Source organism: Oncorhynchus gorbuscha, linkage group LG04, assembly GCF_021184085.1.
Source record: "Oncorhynchus gorbuscha isolate QuinsamMale2020 ecotype Even-year linkage group LG04, OgorEven_v1.0, whole genome shotgun sequence".
Taxonomy (NCBI): Eukaryota; Metazoa; Chordata; class Actinopteri; order Salmoniformes; family Salmonidae; genus Oncorhynchus; species Oncorhynchus gorbuscha.
In genome coordinates, this window is record NC_060176.1 from 2,408,032 (window position 1) to 2,433,031 (window position 25,000).

General features: G+C 49.9%; 1 protein-coding gene across 1 annotated transcript in view; it reads right to left on the reverse strand.

Moving 5' to 3' along the window:
* The window catches only part of fbn1 (fibrillin 1), a 191,314-nt gene that overhangs the window by 136,055 nt on the left and 30,259 nt on the right, over positions 1–25,000 (reverse strand). Inside the window, 9 exon segments of the mRNA XM_046345486.1 lie at positions 1,736–1,861; positions 1,942–2,061; positions 2,648–2,803; positions 6,160–6,346; positions 6,349–6,401; positions 6,511–6,663; positions 10,097–10,222; positions 19,651–19,776; positions 24,910–25,000. The exon segment at positions 24,910–25,000 is cut by the window's right edge and continues 107 nt beyond it. Of these exon segments, the coding sequence (XP_046201442.1) occupies positions 1,736–1,861; positions 1,942–2,061; positions 2,648–2,803; positions 6,160–6,346; positions 6,349–6,401; positions 6,511–6,663; positions 10,097–10,222; positions 19,651–19,776; positions 24,910–25,000 (1,138 nt within the window).

A 25,000-nucleotide genomic window follows, 5' to 3' on the forward strand; every position in this document is an offset into this window, starting at 1 on the left:
AGACCAACAGAGATTAACAGAGATCAACAGAGGTCAACAGAGGTCAACAGAGGTCAACAGAGATTAACAGAGATCAACAGAGGTCAACAGAGGTCAACAGAGATCAACAGAGATTAACAGAGATCAACAGAGACCAACAGAGATCAACAGAGACCAACAGAGATTAACAGAGATCAACAGAGGTCAACAGAGGTCAACAGAGACCAACAGAGACCAACAGAGATTAACAGAGATCAACAGAGGTCAACAGAGGTCAACAGAGGTCAACAGAGACCAACAGAGACCAACAGAGGTCAACAGAGACCAACAGAGATCAACAGAGATTAACAGAGATCAACAGAGATCAACAGAGATCAACAGAGATCAACAGAGATCAACAGAGATCAACAGAGATTAACAGAGATCAACAGAGGTCAACAGAGGTCAACAGAGACCAACAGAGACCAACAGAGATCAACAGAGATCAACAGAGATTAACAGAGACCAACAGAGACCAACAGAGACCAACAGAGGTCAACAGAGACCAACAGAGATCAACAGAGATCAACAGAGATCAACAGAGATCAACAGAGGTCAACAGAGGTCAACAGAGGTCAACAGAGGTCAACAGAGATCAACAGAGATTAACAGAGACCAACAGAGACCAACAGAGACCAACAGAGGTCAACAGAGACCAACAGAGATCAACAGAGATTAACAGAGACCAACAGAGGTCAACAGAGGTCAACAGAGGTCAACAGAGATTAACAGAGATCAACAGAGGTCAACAGAGGTCAACAGTTATTATTATTATTATTATTATTATAACAGAGGTCAACAGAGGTCAACAGAGACCAACAGAGACCAACAGAGACCAACAGAGATTAACAGAGACCAACAGAGATCAACAGAGGTCAACAGAGATCAACAGAGGTCAACAGAGACCAACAGAGATCAACAGAGATTAACAGAGACCAACAGAGATCAACAGAGGTCAACAGAGACCAACAGAGATCAACAGAGATTAACAGAGACCAACAGAGATCAACAGAGGTCAACAGAGATCAACAGAGGTCAACAGAGACCAACAGAGATTAACAGAGATCAACAGAGATTAACAGAGACCAACAGAGATCAACAGAGGTCAACAGAGACCAACAGAGGTCAACAGAGATCAACAGAGGTCAACAGAGACCAACAGAGATCAACAGAGGTCAACAGAGATTAACAGAGACCAACAGAGATCAACAGAGGTCAACAGAGACCAACAGAGGTCAACAGAGACCAACAGAGATCAACAGAGACCAACAGAGGTCAACAGAGACCAACAGAGATCAACAGAGGTCAACAGAGACCAACAGAGGTCAACAGAGATCAACAGAGATTAACAGAGACCAACAGAGATCAACAGAGATCAACAGAGATCAACAGAGATTAACAGAGGTCAACAGAGACCAACAGAGATCAACAGAGATCAACAGAGGTCAACAGAGACCAACAGAGATCAACAGAGACCAACAGAGGTCAACAGAGACCAACAGAGATCAACAGAGATTAACAGAGGTCAACAGAGACCAACAGAGATCAACAGAGATTAACAGAGGTCAACAGAGACCAACAGAGATCAACAGAGATCAACAGAGGTCAACAGAGGTCAACAGAGACCAACAGAGATCAACAGAGACCAACAGAGGTCAACAGAGACCACTAGAGATCCACAAAGACAAACAGAGAGAGATGTGTGTTTGAGACAGACCTTGACAGTTCTTCCCGTCAGTAGAGATCTCAAAGCCGGCGTTGCAGACACAGTGGAAGCTCCCCTCAGTGTTCACACACCTTCCGTTGTTACAGATACGACCGTTTGCCACACACTCATCCAGGTCTGAAACACACACAGGACATGATATTCTCACCACTCTGTGTTTGTGTATGTGTGTGTGTGTACAGTTGTGTGTGTGTTACCTCTGCACTCGGTCCTGGTAGCAGTAGACTGGAAGCCAGCAGGACACTGGCAGAAGTAGGATCCAGCCGTGTTCACACACTGTCCGTTCACACACGGGTTCCGCTCACACTCATCATCATCTGGAGAGCAAGCACACTGGTAAGAACCAAACTCTGTCCATCTGTCCCTACCACCCTCCCTCCCTCCCACCCACCCACCCACCCTTCCTTCCTTCCTTCCTTCCTCCCTCTCTCTCTCTCTCTCTCTCTCTCTCTCTCTCTCTCTCTCTCTCTCTCTCTCTCTCTCTCTCTCTCTCTCTCTCTCTCTCTCTCTCTCTCTCTCTCTCTCTCTCTCTCTCTCTCTCTCTCTCCTCCCTCTTCCCTCCCTCCTCCATTGCTCCATCCCTCCTCCCCTCACCCTCCTGCCCTCTCCCTCCCTCCTCCATCCCTCTCACCCTACCCCCTCACCCTCCTGCCCTCTCACTCCCTCTCTCCTCTCTCTTCCATCCCTCTCTCCCTCCTCCCCTCACATTCCCTCTCTCCTCCCTCTCACCCTCCCCCTCCTCTCCTCACCCTCCTGCCCTCTCCCTCCCTCCTCCATCCCTCTCACCCTCCCCCTCATGCCTTCTCCCTCCCTCATTCCTCCATCCTCCATCCCTCTCTCCCTCCTCCCCTCACCCTCCTGCCCTCTCCCTCCCTCTCCCTCCTCCATCGATCCATCCCTCACCGATACACTCTCCTCGTGAGTCTAGTCTGAAGCCCATGTTACAGTCACAGCGGTAGCTTCCAGGGGACGGGACACAGCGGCCGTTCAGACACAGGTTCCTGTATACCGCACACATGTTAGTAATGCTGCTACTGATGTTCTGGGTCTGGATGATGCCTGGAGGGGGAGAGGGGGGAGAGGGGGAGATGTAGTGGAGAGAGGAGTAAAGGAGAGAGAGGGAGAGGATGAGGGATGTAGAGGGGAGAGGGGGAAGGAGATAGAAGGAGAGAGGGAGAGGGATATAGTGGGGAGATGGGGAAAGGAGAGAGAAGGAGAGAGAGGGAGAGGGATATAGAGGGGAGAGGGGGAAAGGAGAGAGAAGGAGAGAGTGAGAGGGATATAGTGGGGAGAGGGGGAAAGGAGAGAGAAGGAGAGAGAGGGAGAGGGATGTAGAGGGGAGAGGGGAAAGGAGAGAGAAGGAGAGAGGGAGAGGGATATAGTGGGGAGAGGGGGAAAGGAGAGAGAAGGAGAGAGTGAGAGGGATATAGTGGGGAGAGGGGGAAAGGAGAGAGAAGGAGAGGATGAGGGAGAGGGATGTAGAGGGGAGAGGGGAAAGGAGAGAGAAGGAGAGAGGGAGAGGGATATAGTGGGGAGAGGGGAAAGGAGAGAGAAGGAGAGAGGGAGAGGGATATAGTGGGGAGAGGGGGAAAGGAGAGAGAAGGAGAGAGTGAGAGGGATATAGTGGGGAGAGGGGGAAAGGAGAGAGAAGGAGAGGATGAGGGAGAGGGATGTAGAGGGGAGAGGGGAAAGGAGAGAGAAGGAGAGAGGGAGAGGGATATAGTGGGGAGAGGGGAAAGGAGAGAGAAGGAGAGGATGAGGGAGAGGGATGTAGAGGGGAGAGGGGAAAGGAGAGAGAAGGAGAGAGGGAGAGGGATATAGTGGGGAGAGGGGGAAAGGAGAGAGAAGAAGAGAGTGAGAGGGATATAGTGGGGAGAGTGGGAAAGGAGAGAGAAGGAGAGGATGAGGGAGAGGGATGTAGAGGGGAGAGGGGAAAGGAGAGAGAAGGAGAGAGAGGGAGAGGGATATAGTGGGGATAGATGGAAAGGAGAGAGAAGGAGAGAGTGAGAGGGATATAGTGGGGAGAGAGGGAAAGGAGAGAGGGAGAGGATGAGGGAGAGGGATGTAGAGGGGAGAGGGGAAAGGAGAGAAGGAGAGATTGAGAGGGATATAGTGGGGAGAGAGGGAAAGGAGAGAGGGAGAGGATGAGGGAGAGGGATGTAGAGGGGGGAGGGGAAAGGAGAGAGAAGGAGAGAGAGTGAGAGGGATATAGTGGGGAGAGAGGGAAAGGAGAGAGGGAGAGGGATGTAGAGGGGAGAGGGGAAAGGAGAGAGGGAGAGGATGAGGGAGAGGGATATAGTGGGGAGAGGGGGAAAGGAGAGAGAAGGAGAGAGAGAGGGAGTGAGGGGATATAGTGGGGAGAGGGGGGGAAAGGAGAGAGAAGGAGAGAGGGAGAGGGATATAGTGGGGAGAGGGGGAAAGGAGAGAGAAGGAGAGAGTGAGAGGGATATAGTGGGGAGAGGGGGAAAGGAGAGAGAAGGAGAGGATGAGGGAGAGGGATGTAGAGGGGAGAGGGGAAAGGAGAGAGAAGGAGAGAGGGAGAGGGTTATAGTGGGGAGAGGGGAAAGGAGAGAGAAGGAGAGGATGAGGGAGAGGGATGTAGAGGGGGAGAGGGAAAGGAGAGAGAAGGAGAGAGGGAGAGGGATATAGTGGGGAGAGGGGGAAAGGAGAGAGAAGAAGAGAGTGAGAGGGATATAGTGGGGAGAGGGGAAAGGAGAGAGAAGGAGAGGATGAGGGAGAGGGATGTAGAGGGGAGAGGGGAAAGGAGAGAGAAGGAGGAGAGAGGGAGAGGGATATAGTGGGGATAGATGGAAAGGAGAGAGAAGGAGAGAGATGAGAGGGATATAGTGGGGAGAGAGGGAAAGGAGAGAGGGAGAGGATGAGGGAGAGGGATGTAGAGGGGAGAGGGGAAAGGAGAGAGAAGGAGAGAGAGTGAGAGGGGATATAGTGGGGAGAAAGGGAAAGGAGAGAGAGGAGAGGGATGTAGAGGGGAGGGGGAAAGGAGAGAGAAGGAGAGAGAGGAGAGGGATATAGTAGGGAGAGAGGGAAAGGAGAGAGGGAGAGGATGAGGGAGAGGGATGTAGAGGGGAAAGGAGGGAAAGGAGAGAGAGGGATATAGTGGGGAGAGGGGAAAGAGAGGAGAGGGAGAGGGGATGATAGTGGGGAGAGAGGGAAAGGAGAGAGAAGGAGAGAGAGGGGAGAGGGATATAGTGGGGAGAGGGGGAAAGGAGAGAGAAGGAGAGAGAGAGAGAGGGATATGAAAAGGAGAGAGAAGGAGAGAGAGGGAGAGGGATATAGAGGGGAGAGGGGGAAAAGGAGAGAGAGGGAGAGGATGAGGGAGAGGGATATAGTGGGGAGAGGGGGAAAGGAGAGGCAGGGAGAGGATGAGGGAGAGGGATGTAGTGGGGAGAGGGGGAAAGGAGAGAGAGGGAGAGGATGAGGGAGAGGGATATAGTGGGGAGAGGGGGAAAAGGAGAGAGAAGGAGAGAGAGGGAGAGGGATGTAGTGGGGAGAGGGGGAAAGGAGAGAGAGGGAGAGGATGAGGGAGAGGGATATAGAGGGGAGAGGGGGAAAAGGAGAGAGAGGGAGAGGATGAGGGAGAGGGATATAGTGGGGAGAGGGGGAAAGGAGAGAGAGGGAGAGGATGAGGGAGAGGGATATAGTGGGGAGAGGGGGAAAGGAGAGGGAGGGAGAGGATGAGGGAGAGGGATGTAGTGGGGAGAGGGGGAAAGGAGAGAGAGGGAGAGGATGAGGGAGAGGGATATAGTGGGGAGAGGGGGAAAGGAGAGAGAGGAGAGGATGAGGGAGAGGTATGTAGTGGGGAGAGGGGGAAAGGAGAGAGAGGGAGAGGATGAGGGAGAGGGATGTAGTGGGGAGAGGGGGAAAGGAGAGAGAGAGAGGGAGAGGATGAGGGAGAGGGATGTAGTGGGGAGAGGGGAAAGGAGAGGGAGGGAGAGGATGAGGGAGAGGGATGTAGTGGGGAGAGGGGGAAAGGAGAGGGAGGGAGGGATGAGGGAGAGGGATATAGTGGGGAGAGGGGGAAAGGAGAGGTAGGGAGAGTGATGTAGTGGGGAGAGGGGGAAAGGAGAGAGAGGGAGAGGATGAGGGAGAGGAATGTAGTGGGTAGAGGGGGAAAGGAGAGGGAGGGAGAGGATGAGGGAGAGGAATGTAGTGGGGAGAGGGGGAAAGGAGAGAGGAAGAGAGAAAAGGGGGGTGAGAGACAGAAAGAGGGGTTACCACATTACCACATTCATAGTCATAAGAGACACTTCATTACACATGCACCTTTAGTAATTATGTTGACCCACTACTGAAGGATTTCTTAACCATTAAGGTTTTAATATGACTCTGGTTTTAACATGTGAGGAGGCTTCAGGGGTGAGAGGTGAGGGGTAAGAGGTCAGGGTACTACTTACTGGGTCCAGGGTATTGACCTGGTCCAGGCGGAGGCTGGAAAGGGATTGGTGGTCCTGGGTAGGGTGGTCTTGGGTAGATACCTGGTACCTGGGGAACTCCTGGTATTCCCCCTCCCCCGCCTGGGAGAGGCCCTCCTCCACCTGGGAGAGTCCCTCCCCCGCCTGGGAGAGACCCTCCCCCCCGCCTGGGAGAGGCCCCCCTGGACTGGTCTGCACCTGTGTGCACAGCTTCTGGTACTCATCTAGAGCAGAGAGAGAGACACATAGAAATATGACCAAATAGAGAAGAAACATCTACAGCTAAAGTGAAAATGATTGCTGATTGGACATGAGTACCGGGTCAGTACCTACCAGTCCCTGTCATGGGGCACAACTCAGGACTGGACCCGTCTGACCAGCAGCGCCCACTGTCACAGCAGCACTGTATCTTGGTCAGGAGCTGGGAGTTCTGGTTGGCACAACGCCCGTTCAGCAGGCTGGCATAGCAGTACCCACCCCGGGCATCTGGAGAGAGACAAAACCAGACAACACCTGTTTATACCAAACACATCCTAGAAATACCCACCATGGATATCTAGAGAGAGAACAGGCTATTAGGATTCTGAGTTAAGTGGGATGAGGGGAAGGGAGTGAGGAAAGAGGAGAGAGGATGGGAGAGAGAGGAAGAGAGACAGAGGAAGATGAGGGGAAGGAGAGGGAGGGAGAGAGAGGAGGGGATAAAGGAGGGAAGAGGACAAACATCTCAACACAGGGCCAGAGCTTGTTGATGTTCATATGAATGTATAGTATTGGTGGGAAACAGATAGATATGTCTGGACCAGCAGCTCTCTGTGGAGCGGAAGGCTCATAGCGAACATTCCTTCCTCACAAACATCCTCTCCTGGAGGACTGTGTGTGTGTGTGTGTGTGTGTGTGTGTGTGTGTGTGTGTGTGTGTGTGTGTGTGTGTGTGTGTGTGTGTGTGTGTGTGTGTGTGTGTGTGTGTGTGTGTGTGTGTGTGTGTGTGTGTGTGTGTGTGTGTGTGTGTGTGTGTGTGTGTGTGTGTGTCAATTTGACCACTCTGACCCAAATTCCTGCCAGATCCTTTGTGAGTCGAACTGAACCGATCTGGTCCTGATTTACTGCTCTCTCTGGACATATTTGGAGGGGAGTTCCTGGTGTGTGTGTGTGTTGGCGAGGATGTGTGTGCATGTTCCTAACACGCACGGTCATCAACCCCCTGGCCAGTGGACCATTGCTGCTTCTCATTGGCACACACAAACGCACAAGCATACACACACACATAGACACACACGCAAAACTGAATGCTTCCTCCACACTGTGTGACTACGCAGAGGCACCTGAGACAGAAAGTGTGTGTACAAACCAGTCTGACGTGATGTCTCCTTCAGACAAGAGAATATCATATATCCCTATCCCTGTCTGTCTCTCCATGGTCCTGTCTAGTCAGGATACATCCAGTATATCAGTATCCCTGTCTGTCTCTCCATGGTCCTGTCTAGTCAGGATACATCCAGTATATCAGTATCCCTGTCTGTCTCTCCATGGTCCTGTCTAGTCAGGATACATCCAGTATATCCCTATCCTTGTCTGTCTCTCCATGGTCATGTCTAGTCAGGATACATCCAGTATATCAGTATCCCTGTCTGTCTCTCCATGGTCCTGTCTAGTCAGGATACATCCAGTATATCCCTATCCCTGTCTGTCTCTCCATGGTCCTGTCTAGTCAGGATACATCCAGTATATCAGTATCCCTGTCTGTCTCTCCATGGTCCTGTCTAGTCAGGATACATCCAGTATATCCCTATCCTAGTCTGTCTCTCCATGGTCCTGTCTAGTCAGGATACATCCAGTATATCCCTATCCCTGTCTGTCTTTCCATGGTCCTGTCTAGTCAGGATACATCCAGTATATCCCTATCCTTGTCTGTCTCTCCATGGTCCTGTCTAGTCAGGATACATCCAGTATATCAGTATCCCTGTCTGTCTCTCCATGGTCCTGTCTAGTCAGGATACATCCAGTATATCCCTATCCCTGTCTGTCTTTCCATGGTCCTGTCTAGTCAGGATACATCCAGTATATCCCTATCCTTGTCTGTCTCTCCATGGTCCTGTCTAGTCAGGATACATCCAGTATATCAGTATCCCTGTCTGTCTCTCCGTGGTTCTCTCTAGTCAGGATACATCCAGTATATCAGTATCCCTGACTGTCACTCCATGGTCCTGTCTAGTCAGGATACATTCAGTATATCAGTATCTATGTCTGTTTCTCCATGGTCCTGTCTAGTCAGGATACATCCGGTATATCAGTATCTCTGTCTGTTTCTCCATGGTCCTGTCTAGTCAGGATACATCCAGTATATCCCTATCCCTGTCTGTTTCTCCATGGTCCTGTCTAGTCAGGATACATACAGTATATCACTATCCTAGTCTCCCTGTCTGTCTCCCTGTCTGTCTCCCTGTCTGTCTCCCTGTCTGTCTCCCTCTCTCTCCAGCCCCCTTGTCTACCCATGATGGGTTTATTATAGTCAATAGATCAGCTGTGCTGAGAAGCAGAATGATGTGCTAGCAGAGGTTGAAGAAAGCAGAGGTGGAAAACAGACGAATGGCAACAGAAGAAGTGTCTGTCTGGTCTCCATACTAACAGACCTGTCTGTCTGCATGGTCTCTCATGGTGTGCAGAGTTGTGTTTAAGGCATTAGCCAGACAGAGAGAGAGCGAGAGAGAGAGAGAGAGAGAGAGAGAGAGAGAGAGAGAGAGAGAGAGAGAGAGAGAGAGAGAGAGAGAGAGAGAGAGAGAGAGAGAGAGAGAGAGAAAGACAGGGAGAGGGTGAGAGAGACTGAAAGAGAGAGAGACTGAGAGAGAGAGAGACAGAGAGAGAGAAAGAGAGAGAGAGAGAGAGAGAGAGACAGAGAGAGAGGGAGAGAGACAGAGAGAGAAAGACAGGGAGAGGGTGAGAGAGACTGAAAGAGAGAGAGACTGAAAGAGAGAGAGAGAGACAGAGAGAGAAAGACAGGGAGAGGGTGAGAGAGACTGAAAGAGAGAGAGACTGAAAGAGAGAGAGACAGAGAGAGAGAAAGAGAGAGAGAGAGCATCAGAGAGAGAAAGACAGGGAGAGGGTGAGAGAGACTGAAAGAGAGAGAGACTGAAAGAGAGAGAGACAGAGAGAGAAAGCTCTTTCGCAGCTCCTATAATGAAGCAGCAGGAAGAAGGAGGTATGCAGGTATGCACAGTGAGCACAGTGTGACATTACACCCCCCATCTCCTCTACTCTGTTCTCCTTCACTCTGCATTCAGAGAAAATAGCTCATTGTAGTGGAATTAGAGTGAAGCGACTACTGACCTAAATACTAACGGCTGGAAGTCTGGACAACGTTCAACTCCCCTCTCTATTCCCTCTGCTCTCTGCCTCAGCCAGTGAGGAAGGACGGGGGAAGAGAGAGGGGGTAGAGAGAAAGATACACAAGAGGGAGAGAGAGGAGAGCAAGAGAGAGAGAGAGAGAGAGTTGAGCCGTGGCCAGCCTAGCATACTGTAGTGCTAAAGGCTCCTCATTACCAGACTTATTGACTTACAGGGACCAGACTCTCTCTCTCTCTGTCTCTCCCTCTCTGATTTTCTCTCTCTGGCTGGCTAAAGAACAGCTGGTAAAGTTCCAGGTAGAGAGCAGAGTAAACAACAGCTGGTAGAGTTCCAGGTAGAGAGCAGAGCAAAGAACAGCTGGTAGAGTTCCAGGTAGAGAGCAGAGCAAAGAACAGCTGGTAGAGTTCCAGGTAGAGAGCAGAGTAAACAACAGCTGGTAGAGTTCCAGGTAGAGAGCAGAGTAAACAACAGCTGGTAGAGTTCCAGGTAGAGAGCAGAGTAAACAACAGCTGGTAGAGTTCCAGGTAGAGAGCAGAGTAAAACCAGGCTGCTGGTACAGTGTGGAGGAGGAGGCTTACCTATACACCTGGAGCCATCCACTGGAGTGTAGTAGCCCTGAGAACACCTGCAGAAGTAACTGCCCACCGTGTTGGAACACTCTCCTCCACTACACAGACCTGGGATGATAGAGCACTCATCTAGATCTGGAGAGAGGAGAGGAGAGGAGAGGAGAGGAGAGGAGAGGAGAGGAGAGGAGAGGAGAGGAGAGGAGAGGAGAGGAGAGGAGAGGAGAGGAGAGGAGAGGAGAGGAGAGGAGAGGAGAGGCATAAATCGTTATTATTACCAAATTGCAATGTGTTTCACAGCATGTAGACATACAGACAACAACTGTGGTGATAATCAACTGTGACAAGACTAAAGTCGACTGGACTGCAGCGTTTAAGAGCGTGGCTTCAACACGTTAGCCATGACAATGTGAAGAACTGTGTCACAGGATATTGGAGTGTTTATTGTAGTGTCTATTGGAGTGTTGTCAGACAGCTAACCACTGACTGTATTTCACATCCATGGCAGTTCAGAAATATATCTGAAACGGTTTTGACACAGGCCAGTTTTCCTGCCATTATTTCTGGGCATAAAACCGTGCATACTTTTACCCTGCAAATTAGCACCACAAACCCTGCAGAACACTGAAAAGCAACCCTGCTCTGGCTGCTGGTCTGAATCAGTCCTGTTACAACTTGTCTGTCTTCTTTGTTAATGGGCCAATATTATTCACAGTTTTAATATCTGCTATAATAACGAATTATTCATGTAAGTCTCAAGGAAACACTCAGAGCAGGTTTTTATTCTGAAGAGTCTGGTTCTTTAAGAGGACAGTCATAATATAACCTCCGTGTTCTGGTGTTCCACAGAGGGACGGCCATGCTCTCACACCTGGGTTCAGATAGTACTGAAACAGAGGGACGGCCGTGCTCTCACACCTGGGTTCAAATAGTACTGCAACAGAGGGACGGCCGTGCTCTCACACCTGGGTTCAAATAGTACTGAAACAGAGGGACGGCCGTGCTCTCACACCTGGGTTCAAATAGTACTGAAACAGAGGGACGGCCGTGCTCTCACACCTGGGTTCAAATAGTACTGAAACAGAGGGACGGCCGTGCTCTCACACCTGGGTTCAAATAGTACTGAAACAGAGGGACGGCCGTGCTCTCACACCTGGGTTCAGATAGTACTGAAACAGAGGGACGGCCATGCTCTCACACCTGGGTTCAAATAGTACTGAAACAGAGGGACGGCCATGCCCTCACACCTGGGTTCAAATAGTACTGAAACAGAGGGACGGCCATGCTCTCACACCTGGGTTCAAATAGTACTGAAACAGAGGGACGGCCATGCTTTCATACCTGGGTTCAAATAGTACTGAAACAGAGGGACGGCCGTGTTCTCACACCTAGGTTCAAATAGTACTGAAACAGAGGGACGGCCGTGCTCTCACACCTGGGTTCAAATAGTACTGAAACAGAGGGACGGCCGTGCTCTCACACCTGGGTTCAAATAGTACTGAAACAGAGGGACGGCCGTGCTCTCACACCTGGGTTCAAATAGTACTGAAACAGAGGGACGGCCGTGCTCTCACACCTGGGTTCAAATAGTACTGAAACAGAGGGACGGCCGTGCTCTCACACCTGGGTTCAAATAGTACTGAAACAGAGGGACGGCCGTGCTCTCACACCTGGGTTCAAATAGTACTGAAACAGAGGGACGGCCGTGCTCTCACACCTGGGTTCAAATAGTACTGAAACAGAGGGACGGCCGTGCTCTCACACCTGGGTTCAAATAGTACTGAAACAGAGGGACGGCCGTGCCCTCACACCTGGGTTCAAATAGTACTGAAACAGAGGGACGGCCATGCTCTCACACCTGGGTTCAAATAGTACTGAAACAGAGGGACGGCCGTGCTCTCAAACCTGGGTTCAAATAGTACTGAAACAGAGGGACGGCCGTGTTCTCACACCTAGGTTCAAATAGTACTGAAACAGAGGGACGGCCGTGCTCTCACACCTGGGTTCAAATAGTACTGAAACAGAGGGACGGCCGTGCTCTCACACCTGGGTTCAAATAGTACTGAAACAGAGGGACGGCCGTGCTCTCACACCTGGGTTCAAATAGTACTGAAACAGAGGGACGGCCGTGCTCTCACACCTGGGTTCAAATAGTACTGAAACAGAGGGACGGCCGTGCTCTCACACCTGGGTTCAAATAGTACTGAAACAGAGGGACGGCCGTGCTCTCACACCTGGGTTCAAATAGTACTGAAACAGGGGGACGGCCGTGCTCTCACACCTGGGTTCAAATAGTACTGAAACAGAGGGACGGCCATGCTCTCACACCTGGGTTCAAATAGTACTGAAACAGGGGGACGGCCATGCACTCAGACCTGGGTTCAAATAGTACTGAAATAGAGGGACGGCCATGCTCTCACACCTGGGTTCAAATAGTACTGAAAATAATTTCAAAAGGACGACCATAGATGAATGTGTCTGTATTCTGTACCACTCTGCTAGGACGACCATAGATGAACGTGTCTGTATTCTGTACCACTCTGCTAGGACGACCATAGATGAACGTGTCTGTATTCTGTACCACTCTGCTAGGACGACCATAGATGAACGTGTCTGTATTCTGTACCACTCTGCTAGGACGACCATAGATGAACGTGTCTGTATTCTGTACCACTCTGCTAGGACGACCATAGATGAACGTGTCTGTATTCTGTACCACTCTGCTAGGACGACCATAGATGAACGTGTCTGTATTCTGTACCACTCTGCTAGGACGACCATAGATGAACGTGTCTGTATTCTGTACCACTCTGCTAGGACGACCATAGATGAACGTGTCATTCTGTACCACTCTGCTAGTAGATGAATGTGTCTGTATTCTGTACCACTCTGCTAGGACGACCATAGATGAACGTGTCTGTATTCTGTGCTAGGATGACCATAGATGAACGTGTCTGTATTCTGTACCACTGCTAGGACGACCATAGATGAACGTGTCTGTATTCTGTACCACTCTGCTTGGACGACCATAGATGAATGTGTCTGTATTCTGTACCACTCTGCTAGGACGACCATAGATGAACGTGTCTGTATTCTGTACCACTCTGCTAGGACGACCATAGATGAACGTGTCTGTATTCTGTACCACTCTGCTAGGACGACCATAGATGAACGTGTCTGTATTCTGTACCACTCTGCTAGGACGACCATAGATGAACGTGTCTGCATTCTGTACCACTGCTAGGACGACCATAGATGAACGTGTCTGTATTCTGTACCACTCTGCTAGGACGACCATAGATGAAGTGTCTGTATTCTGTACCACTCTGCTAGGACGACCATAGATGAACGTGTCTGTATTCTGTACCACTCTGCTAGGACGACCATAGATGAACGTGTCTGTATTCTGTACCACTCTGCTAGGTAGATGAAAGTGTCTGTATTCTGTACCACTCTGCTAGGACGACCATAGATGAACGTGTCTGTATTCTGTACCACTCTGCTAGGACGACCATAGATGAACGTGTCTGTATTCTGTACCACTCTGCTAGGACGACCATAGATGAACGTGTCTGTATTCTGTACCACTCTGCTAGGACGACCATAGATGAACGTGTCTGTATTCTGTACCACTCTGCTAGGACGACCATAGATGAACGTGTCTGTATTCTGTACCACTCTGCTAGGACGACCATAGATGAACGTGTCTGTATTCTGTACCACTCTGCTAGGACGACCATAGATGAACGTGTCTGTATTCTGTACCACTCTGCTAGGACGACCATAGATGAACGTGTCTGTATTCTGTACCACTCTGCTAGGACGACCATAGATGAACGTGTCTGTATTCTGTACCACTCCATGCTAGGATAGATGAAGGTGTCTGTATTCTGTACCACTCTGCTAGGACGACCATAGATGAACGTGTCTGTATTCTGTACCACTCTGCTAGGACGACCATAGATGAACGTGTCTGTATTCTGTACCACTCTGCTAGGACGACCATAGATGAACGTGTCTGTATTCTGTACCACTCTGCTTGGACGACCATAGATGAACGTGTCTGTATTCTGTACCACTCTGCTAGGACGACCATAGATGAACGTGTCTGTATTCTGTACCACTCTGCTAGGACGACCATAGATGAACGTGTCTGTATTCTGTACCACTCTGCTAGGACGACCATAGATGAACGTGTCTGTATTCTGTACCACTCTGCTAGGACGACCATAGATGAACGTGTCTGTATTCTGTACCACTCTGCTAGGACGACCATAGATGAACGTGTCTGTATTCTGTACCACTCTGCTTGGACGACCATAGATGAATGTGTCTGTATTCTGTACCACTCTGCTAGGACGACCATAGATGAACGTGTCTGTATTCTGTACCACTCTGCTAGGACGACCATAGATGAACGTGTCTGTATTCTGTACCACTCTGCTTGGACGACCATAGATGAATGTGTCTGTATTCATCTGTAACCACTCTGCTAGGACGACCATAGATGAACGTGTCTGTATTCTGTACCACTCTGCTTGGACGACCATAGATGAACGTGTCATTCTGTACCACTCTGCTAGGACGACCATAGATGAACGTGTCTGTATTCTGTACCACTCTGCTAGGACGACCATAGATGAACGTGTCTGTATTCTGTACCACTCTGCTAGGACGACCATAGATGAACGTGTCTGTATTCTGTACCACTCTGCTAGGACGACCATAGATGAACGTGTCTGTATTCTGTACCACTCTGCTAGGACGACCAAGATGAACGTGTCTGTATTCTGTACCACTCTGCTAGACGACCATAGATGAACGTGTCTGTATTCTGTACCACTCTGCTAGGATAGATGAACGTGTCTGTATTCTGTACCACTCTGGACGACCATAGATGAACGTGTCTGTATTCTGTACCACTCTGCTACGATAGATGAAGGTGTCTGTATTCTGTACCACTCTGCTAGGACGACCATAGATGAACGTGTCTGTATTCTGTACCACTCTGCTAGGACGACCATAGATGAACGTGTCTGTATTCTGTACCACTCTGCTAGGGACGACCATAGATGAAAGTGTCTGTATTCTGTACCACTCTGCTAGGACGACCATAGATGAACGTGTCTGTATTCTGTACCACTCTGCTAGGGACGACCATATATGAACGTGTCTGTATTCTGTACCACTCTGCTAGGACGACCATAGATGAACGTGTCTGTATTCTGTACCACTCTGCTAGGACGACCATAGATGAACGTGTCTGTATTCTGTAACTCTGCTAGGACGACCATAGATGAACGTGTCTGTATTCTGTACCACTCTGCTAGGACGACCATAGATGAACGTGTCTGTATTCTGTACCACTCTGCTAGGACGACCATAGATGAACATTCTGTACCACTCTGCTAGGACGACCATAGATGAACGTGTCTGTATTCTGTACCACTCTGCTAGGACTAGATGAACGTGTCTGTATTCTGTACCACTAGATGAATAGATGAACGTGTCTGTATTCTGTACCACTCTGCTAGGACGACCATAGATGAACGTGTCTGTATTCTGTACCACTCTGCTTGGACGACCATAGATGAACGTATTCTGTACCACTCTGCTAGGACGACCATAGATGAACGTGTCTGTATTCTGTACCACTCTGCTAGGACGACCATAGATGAACGTGTCTGTATTCTGTACCACTCTGCTAGGACGACCATAGATGAACGTGTCTGTATTCTGTACCACTCTGCTAGGAAACACCATAGATGACGTACCACTCTGCTAGGACGACCATAGATGAACGTGTCTGTATTCTGTACCACTCTGCTGGACGACCATAGATGAACGTGTCTGTATTCTGTACCACTCTGCTTGGACGACCATAGATGAACGTGTCTGTATTCTGTACCACTCTGCTAGGACTAGATGAACGTGTCTGTATTCTGTACCACTCTGCTAACGACCATAGATGAACGTGTCTGTATTCTGTACCACTCTGCTTGGACGACCATAGATGAACGTGTCTGTATTCTGTACCACTCTGCTAGGGACGACCATAGATGAACGTGTCTGTATTCTGTACCACTCTGCTTGGACGACCATAGATGAACGTGTCTGTATTCTGTACCACTCTGCTAGGACGACCATAGATGAACGTGTCTGTATTCTGTACCACTCTGCTAGGACGACCATAGATGAACGTGTCTGTATTCTGTACCACTCTGCTAGGACGACCATAGATGAACGTGTCTGTATTCTGTACCACTCTGCTAGGACGACCATAGATGAACGTGTCTGTATTCTGTACCACTCTGCTTGGACGACCATAGATGAACGTGTCTGTATTCTGTACCACTCTGCTAGGACGACCATAGATGAACGTGTCTGTATTCTGTACCACTCTGCTAGGACGACCATAGATGAACATGTCTGTATTCTGTACCACTCTGCTAGGACGACCATAGATGAACGTGTCTGTATTCTGTACCACTCTGCTAGGACGACCATAGATGAACGTGTCTGTATTCTGTACCACTCTGCTAGGACGACCATAGATGAACGTGTCTGTATTCTGTACCACTCTGCTAGGACGACCATAGATGAACATGTCTGTATTCTGTACCACTCTGCTAGGACGACCATAGATGAACGTGTCTGTATTCTGTACCACTCTGCTAGGACGACCATAGATGAACGTGTCTTTATTCTGTACCACTCTGCTAGGACGACCATAGATGAACGTGTCTGTATTCTGTACCACTCTGCTAGGTTCATAGATGAACGTGTCTGTATTCTGTACCACTCTGCTAGGACGACCATAGATGAACGTGTCTGTATTCTGTACCACTCTGCTAGGACGACCATAGATGAACGTGTCTGTATTCTGTACCACTCTGCTAGGACGACCATAGATGAACGTGTCTGTATTCTGTACCACTCTGCTAGGACGACCATAGATGAACGTGTCTGTATTCTGTACCACTCTGATAGGACGACCATAGATGAACGTGTCTGTATTCTGTACCACTCTGCTAGGACGACCATAGATGAACGTGTCTGTATTCTGTACCACTCTGCTTGGACGACCATAGATGAACGTGTCTGTATTCTGTACCACTCTGCTAGGACGACCATAGATGAACGTGTCTGTATTCTGTACCACTCTGCTAGGACGACCATAGATGAACGTGTCTGTATTCTGTACCACTCTGCTTGGACGACCATAGATGAACGTGTCTGTATTCTGTACCACTCTGCTAGGACGACCATAGATGAACGTGTCTGTATTCTGTACCACTCTGCTAGGACGACCATAGATGAACGTGTCTGTATTCTGTACCACTCTGCTAGGACGACCATAGATGAACGTGTCTGTATTCTGTACCACTCTGCTAGGACGACCATAGATGAACATGTCTGTATTCTGTACCACTCTGCTAGGACGACCATAGATGAACGTGTCTGTATTCTGTACCACTCTGCTAGGACGACCATAGATGAACGTGTCTTTATTCTGTACCACTCTGCTAGGACGACCATAGATGAACGTGTCTGTATTCTGTACCACTCTGCTAGGACGACCATAGATGAACGTGTCTGTATTCTGTACCACTCTGCTAGGACGACCATAGATGAATGTGTCTGTATTCTGTACCACTCTGCTAGGACGACCATAGATGAACGTGTCTGTATTCTGTACCACTCTGCTAGGACGACCATAGATGAACGTGTCTGTATTCTGTACCACTCTGCTAGGACGACCATAGATGAACGTGTCTGTATTCTGTACCACTCTGATAGGACGACCATAGATGAACGTGTCTGTATTCTGTACCACTCTGCTAGGACGACCATAGATGAACGTGTCTGTATTCTGTACCACTCTGCTTGGACGACCATAGATGAATGTGTCTGTATTCTGTACCACTCTGCTAGGACGACCATAGATGAACGTGTCTGTATTCTGTACCACTCTGCTAGGACGACCATAGATGAACGTGTCTGTATTCTGTACCACTCTGCTTGGACGACCATAGATGAACGTGTCTGTATTCTGTACCACTCTGCTAGGACGACCATAGATGAACGTGTCTGTATTCTGTACCACTCTGCTTGGACGACCATAGATGAACGTGTCTCTATTCTGTACCACTCTGCTAGGACGACCATAGATGAACGTGTCTGTATTCTGTACCACTCTGCTAGGACGACCATAGATGAACGTGTCTGTATTCTGTACCACTCTGCTAGGACGACCATAGATGAACGTGTCTGTATTCTGTACCACTCTGCTAGGACGACCATAGATGAACGTGTCTGTATTCTGTACCACTCTGCTTGGAACCATAGATGAACGTGTCTGTATTCTGTACCACTCTGCTAGGACGACCATAGATGAACGTGTCTGTATTCTGTACCACTCTGCTAGGACGACCATAGATGAACGTGTCTGTATTCTGTACCACTCTGCTAGGACGACCATAGATGAACGTGTCTGTATTCTGTACCACTCTGCTAGGACGACCATAGATGAACGTGTCTGTATTCTGTACCACTCTGCTAGGACGACCATAGATGAACGTGTCTCTATTCAGCCCTCACCAAGTGTAGGTCCTCACACTGACATGAAGAGAGTTAGATTTGTAGTTCAATCTGCTCCTTTAAATGTACATTAAACCAGATGAAGTCTGCTCTGATTCAATTCAATCAAATTAAATTTACATTTACATTTAAGTCATTTAGCAGACGCTCTTATCCAGAGCGACTTATGAAGTGGCTTCAAGAAAGTAGAGAGCAGGTTTGATTTAATGAGGGATAATGTCAGAGTAGTGTATGGAGGTAGTGATGTAGGGGATGTGTGTGGTCTGTTTCCCTACACTGATCATTATAACATCCTGACTGACGCTGCAACAACCACAACTCATCCCAAACGCCTTTCAACTCTGGCTTTTACTGGATACAATTAGGAAATGTCAAACTAACAGTTATTTGAAATCCCAGAGTCTGGTTGACAGGGAGAAATGAAAGAAGTACATTGTATCTAGTGTATGTGACACAGTAGCCCTGAGGACGTTCCTTATACTGAGTAAAGTTGATTCCTTACACTGAATATTTGCTTCTGACAAAATATGACCTTTAAATGACCTTTAAATGAGTCTGACTTGTGTGTGTGTGTGCGCGCGCATGTGTGTGTGTGCGTGTGTGTGTGCATGTGTGTGTGTGTGTGTGTGCGTGTGTGTGTGCGTGTGCGTGTGCGTGCGTGCGTGTGTGTGTGTGTGTGTGTGTGTGTGTGTGTGTGTGTGTGTGTGTGTGCTCCCATGTGTGTGTGTGTGTGTGTGTGTGTGTGTGTGTGTGTGTGTGTGTGTGTGTGTGTGTGTGTGTGTGTGTGTGTGTGTGTGTGTGTGTGTGTGTGTGTGTGTGTGTGTGTGTGTGTGTGTGTGTGTGTGTGTGTGTGTGTGTGTGTGTGCACATGTGTGTGTCTGTGTGTGTGTGTGTGTGTGTGTGTGTGTGTGTGTGTGTGTGTGTGTGTGTGTGTGTGTGTGTGTGTGTGTGTGTGACGGTCTTACCTTCACATTTCTGTGTGATCTCATTGAACTTGTGTCCAGCAGGACATTTACACTGGAAGGATCCCACAGTGTTGATACAGTTCCCACCCTGACACAGACCTGGGATGGCCTGGCACTCATCCACATCTACATACACAGAACACACTGTTAGCAACACAGTAGACACACATATGTTTACATTACTATCCTTGTGGGGACCAAACAATGTATTCCAAATCAAAACCCTATTTTTACTAACCCTAACACTTAACCTAACTCTAACCCCAAACCCTAACCCTAAACCTAATCCATAACTCTAACCCCAAACTCTAACCCAAAAACCTAATCCATAACTCTAACCCCAAACTCTAACCTTAAACCTAACCCCTAACCCTATCCCTAATTCTAACCCTAAACCTAATCCATAACTCTAACCCCAAACCCTAACCCTAAACCTAATCCATAACTCTAACCCTAAACCTAATCCATAACTCTAACCCCAAACTCTAACCTTAAACCTAACCCCTAACCCTATCCCTAATTCTAACCCTAACCCCTAACTCTAACTCTAACCCCAAACTCTAACCCTAAACCTAACCCCTAACCCTAACCCTATCCCTAATTCTAATCCTAATCCCTAACTCTAACCCCAAACTCTAACCCTAAACCTAACCCCTAACCCTATCCCTAATTCTAAACCTAACCCTAAACCCTAAACCTAACCCCTAACCCTAACCCTAACCCCAAACTCTAACCCTAACCCTAAACCTAACCCTAACCCTATCCCTAATTCTTACCCTAAACCTAATCTCTAACCCTAAACCCAAACTCTAACCCTAAACCTAACCCTAACCCTAACCCTATCCCTAATTCTAACCCTAACCCTAAACCTAACCCCTAACCCTATGCCTAACCTTACCCCTAACCCTATCCCTAATTTTAACCCTAACCCTTACTCCTAACCCTCGGACTTCTGGTCCCCATAAGGTTAGTAAAACCAAAAACAAACACACACGCTCACACATCCCCACATACTCACCCAACCACATACACCCACACTCATACTGTACACCCACACACCCACACTCATACACCCGCCCACATACACCCACACTCATATAAATGAACAAAATACACAGTCCGTCCCAGTGAGTGAGAGCAGGGTGGAGATCGTCCCAGTGAGTGAGAGCAGGGTGGAGATCGTCCCAGTGAGTAAGAACAGGGTGGAGATCGTCCCAGTGAGTGAGAGAAGGGTGGAGATCGTCCCAGTGAGTGAGAGCAGGGTGGAGATCGTCCCAGTGAGTGAGAGTAGGGTGGAGATCGTCCCAGTGAGTGAGAGTAGGGTGGAGATCGTCCCAGTGCGTGAGAGTAGGGTGGAGATCGTCCCAGTGAGTGAGAGCAGGGTGGAGATCGTCCCAGTGAATGAGAGCAGGGTGGAGATCGTCCCAGTGAGTGAGAGTAGGGTAGAGATCGTCCCAGTGAGTGAAAGCAGGGTGGAGATCGTCCCAGTGAGTGAGAGTAGGGTGGAGATCGTCCCAGTGAGTGAGAGCAGGGTGGAGATCGTCCCAGTGAGTGAGAGCAGGGTGGAGATCGTCCCAGTGAGTGAGAGCAGGGTGGAGATCGTCCCAGTGAGTGAGAGCAGGGTGGAGATCGTCCCAGTGAGTGAGAGCAGGGTGGAGATCGTCCCAGTGAGTGAGAGCAGGGTGGAGATCGTCCCAGTGAGTGAGAGCAGGGTGGAGATCGGGTCCCCCAGTGAGTGAGAGTAGGGTGGAGATCGTCCCAGTGCGTGAGAGTAGGGTGGAGATCGTCCCAGTGAGTGAGAGCAGGGTGTAGATCGTCCCAGTGAATGAGAGCAGGGTGGAGATCGTCCCAGTGAGTGAGAGTAGGGTGGAGATCGTCCCAGTGAGTGAGAGCAGGGTGGAGATCGTCCCAGTGAGTGAGAGTAGGGTGGAGATCGTCCCAGTGAGTGAGAGCAGGGTGGAGATCGTCCCAGTGAGTGAGAGCAGGGTGGAGATCGTCCCAGTGAGTGAGAGCAGGGTGGAGATCGTCCCAGTGAGTGAGAGCAGGGTGGAGATCGTCCCAGTGAGTGAGAGCAGGGTGGAGATCGTCCCAGTGAGTGAGAGTAGGGTGGAGATCATCCCAGTGAGTGAGAGCAGGGTGGAGATCGTCCCAGTGAGTGAGAGTAGGGTGGAGATCGTCCCAGTGCGTTAGAGCACGGTGGAGATCGTCCCAGTGAGTGAGAGCAGGGTGGAGATCGTCCCAGTGAGTGAGAGCAGGGTGGAGATCGTCCCAGTGAGTGAGAGCAGGGTGGAGATCGTCCCAGTGAGTGAGAGCAGGGTGGAGATCGTCCCAGTGAGTGAGAGCAGGGTGGAGATCGTCCCAGTGAGTGAGAGCAGGGTGGAGATCATCCCAGTACGTCAGATCTTCTTGTTTAGAGTTCTCTTGGGGTTGTGTATGTCTGAGCTCACACACTCACTCTTCCAAACACTTACCATCCCAACCTTGCTCTGTATGCACATGCACATGCGCACACGCGCACACACACACACACACACACACACACACACACACACACACACACACACACACACACACACACACACACACACACACACACACACACACACACACACACACACACACACACACACACACACACACACAGGGAGTAGTAAATCAGAGTACAGCCTCTGCTATGCTACGTCCCTCAGCCAGACGAGGAGAGAGAGAAGAGAGGGTAGAATAGAGAAAAAGAGACCCTGTCCTTAGGGCTCAGCCCCTGTCCTTAGGCCTCATCTCCTGTCCTCAGGCCTCAGCCTCTGTCCTCAGGCCTCAGCGTCTGTCCTTAGGCCTCAGCCTCCGTCCTTAGGCCTCAGCCCCTGTCCTCAGGCCTCAGCCTCTGTTCCTTAGGCCTCAGCTCCTGTCCTTAGGCCTCAGCCCCTGTCCTTAGGCCTCAGCCCCTGTCCTCAGGCCTCAGCCTCTGTCCTCAGGCCTCAGCCCCTGTCCTTAGGCCTCAGCCCCTGTCCTCAGGCCTCAGCCCCTGTCCTCAGGCCTCAGCCCCTGTCCTCAGGCCTCAGCCTCTGTCCTCAGGCCTCAGCCCGTGTCCTCAGGCCTCAGCTCCTGTCCTCAGGCCTCAGCCTTGATAACAGTCATCTATAGTCTCTTCACTCAGTCCAGCTTGATAACAGTCATCTATAGTCTCTTCACTGGACCATCAGGCCTGGACCATAATGTTGTTGGGTCTGGGTCAGGGCTGGACCATAATGTTGTTGGGTCTGGGTCAGAACTGGACCATAATGTTGTTGGGTCAGGGCTGGACCATAATGTTATTGGGTCAGGGCTGGACCATAATGTTGTTGGGTCAGGGCTGGACCATAATGTTGTTGGGTCAGGGCTGGACCATAATGTTGTTGGGTCTGGGTCAGGGCTGGACCATAATGTTGTTGGGTCTGGGTCAGGGCTGGACCATAATGTTGTTGGGTCTGGGTCAGGGCTGGACCATAATGTTGTTGGGTCTGGGTCAGGGCTGGACCATAATGTTGTTCTGGGTCAGGGCTGGACCATAATGTTGTTGGGTCTGGGTCAGGGCTGGACCATAATGTTGTTCTGGGTCAGGGCTGGACCATAATGTTGTTGGGTCAGGGCTGGACCATAATGTTGTTGGGTCAGGGCTGGACCATAATGTTGTTGGGTCAGGACTGGACCATAATGTTGTTGGGTCTGGGTCAGGGCTGGACCATAATGTTGTTGGGTCAGGGCTTGTCCATAATGTTGTTGGGTCAGGGCTGGACCATAATGTTGTTCTGGGTCAGAACTGGACCATAATGTTGTTGGGTCAGGGCTGTATAATAATGTTGTTCTGGGTCAAGGCTGGACCATAATGTTGTTCTGGGTCAAGGCTGGACCATAATGTTGTTCTGGGTCAAGGCTGGACCATAATGTTGTTCTGGGTCAAGGCTGGACCATAATGTTGTTCTGGGTCAGGGCTGGACCATAATGTTGTTGGGTCTGGGTCAGAACTGGACCATAATGTTGTTCTGGGTCAGGGCTGGACCATAATGTTGTTCTGGGTCAGAACTGGACCATAATGTTGTTGGGTCTGGGTCCGGGCTGGACCATAATGTTGTTGGGTCTGGATCGGGGCTGGACCATAATGTTGTTGGGTCTGGGTCGGGGCTGGACCATAATGTTGTTGGGTCTGGGTCGGGGCTGGACCATGATGTTGTTCTGGGTCAGAACTGGACCATAATGTTGTTGGGTCTGGGTCAGGGCTGGACCATAATGTTGTTGGGTCTAGGTCGGGGCTGGACCATAATGTTGTTCTGGGTCAGAACTGGACCATAATGTTGTTGGGTCTGAGTCGGGGCTGGACCATAATGTTGTTCTGGGTCAGAACTGGACCATAATGTTGTTGGGTCTGAGTCGGGGCTGGACCATAATGTTGTTCTGGGTCAGAACTGGACCATAATGTTGTTGGGTCAGGGTCGGGGCTGCACCATAATGTTGTTGGGTCAGGGTCGGGGCTGTACCATAATGTTGTTGGGTCAGGGTCGGGGCTGTACCATAATGTTGTTGGGTCTGGGTCGGGGCTGTACCATAATGTTGTTGGGTCAGGGTCGGGGCTGTACCATAATGTTGTTGGGTCAGGGTCGGGGCTGTACCATAATGTTGTTGGGTCTGGGTCGGGGCTGTACCATAATGTTGTTGGGTCAGGGTCGGGGCTGTACCATAATGTTGTTGGGTCAGGGTCGGGGCTGTACCATAATGTTGTTGGGTCTGGGTCGGGGCTGTACCATAATGTTGTTGGGTCAGGGTCGGGGCTGTACCATAATGTTGTTGGGTCTGGGTCGGGGCTGTACCATAATGTTGTTGGGTCAGGGTCGGGGCTGGACCATAATGTTGTTGGGTCTGGGTCGGGGCTGTACCATAATGTTGTTCTGGGTCAGGGCTGGACCATAATGTTGTTGGGTCTGGGTCAGAACTGCACCATAATGTTGTTGGGTCTGGGTCGGGGCTGTACCATTGCTGTGTTACCGGAAATGAGCTGCTCTCCCACGTGGTGCTGCCACTGACCCGTGTTCCTTTCTCTGACAGCGCAGCGGTGGCTGTCTGCTGGCATTCTTTACCCAGGAGGTACCCTGACACCCAGCCCTCATTTAACCCAATTAACCTAATCCTCTGGATGGGTTGGGGGGTGGTTACTCTGGGTTAAGGTGGAGAAAGAGGGAGAGACGAACACACAGACACACACCTACACTGAGTGCAGGTGTGTTACTGTACCTTGACAAGCTCCAGTACGGTGGTTGGGTATAAATCCTCTCCTGCAGGGGTGAGGCTGGGCGGGGCACATCTCACAGGGGTGTCCCCATGC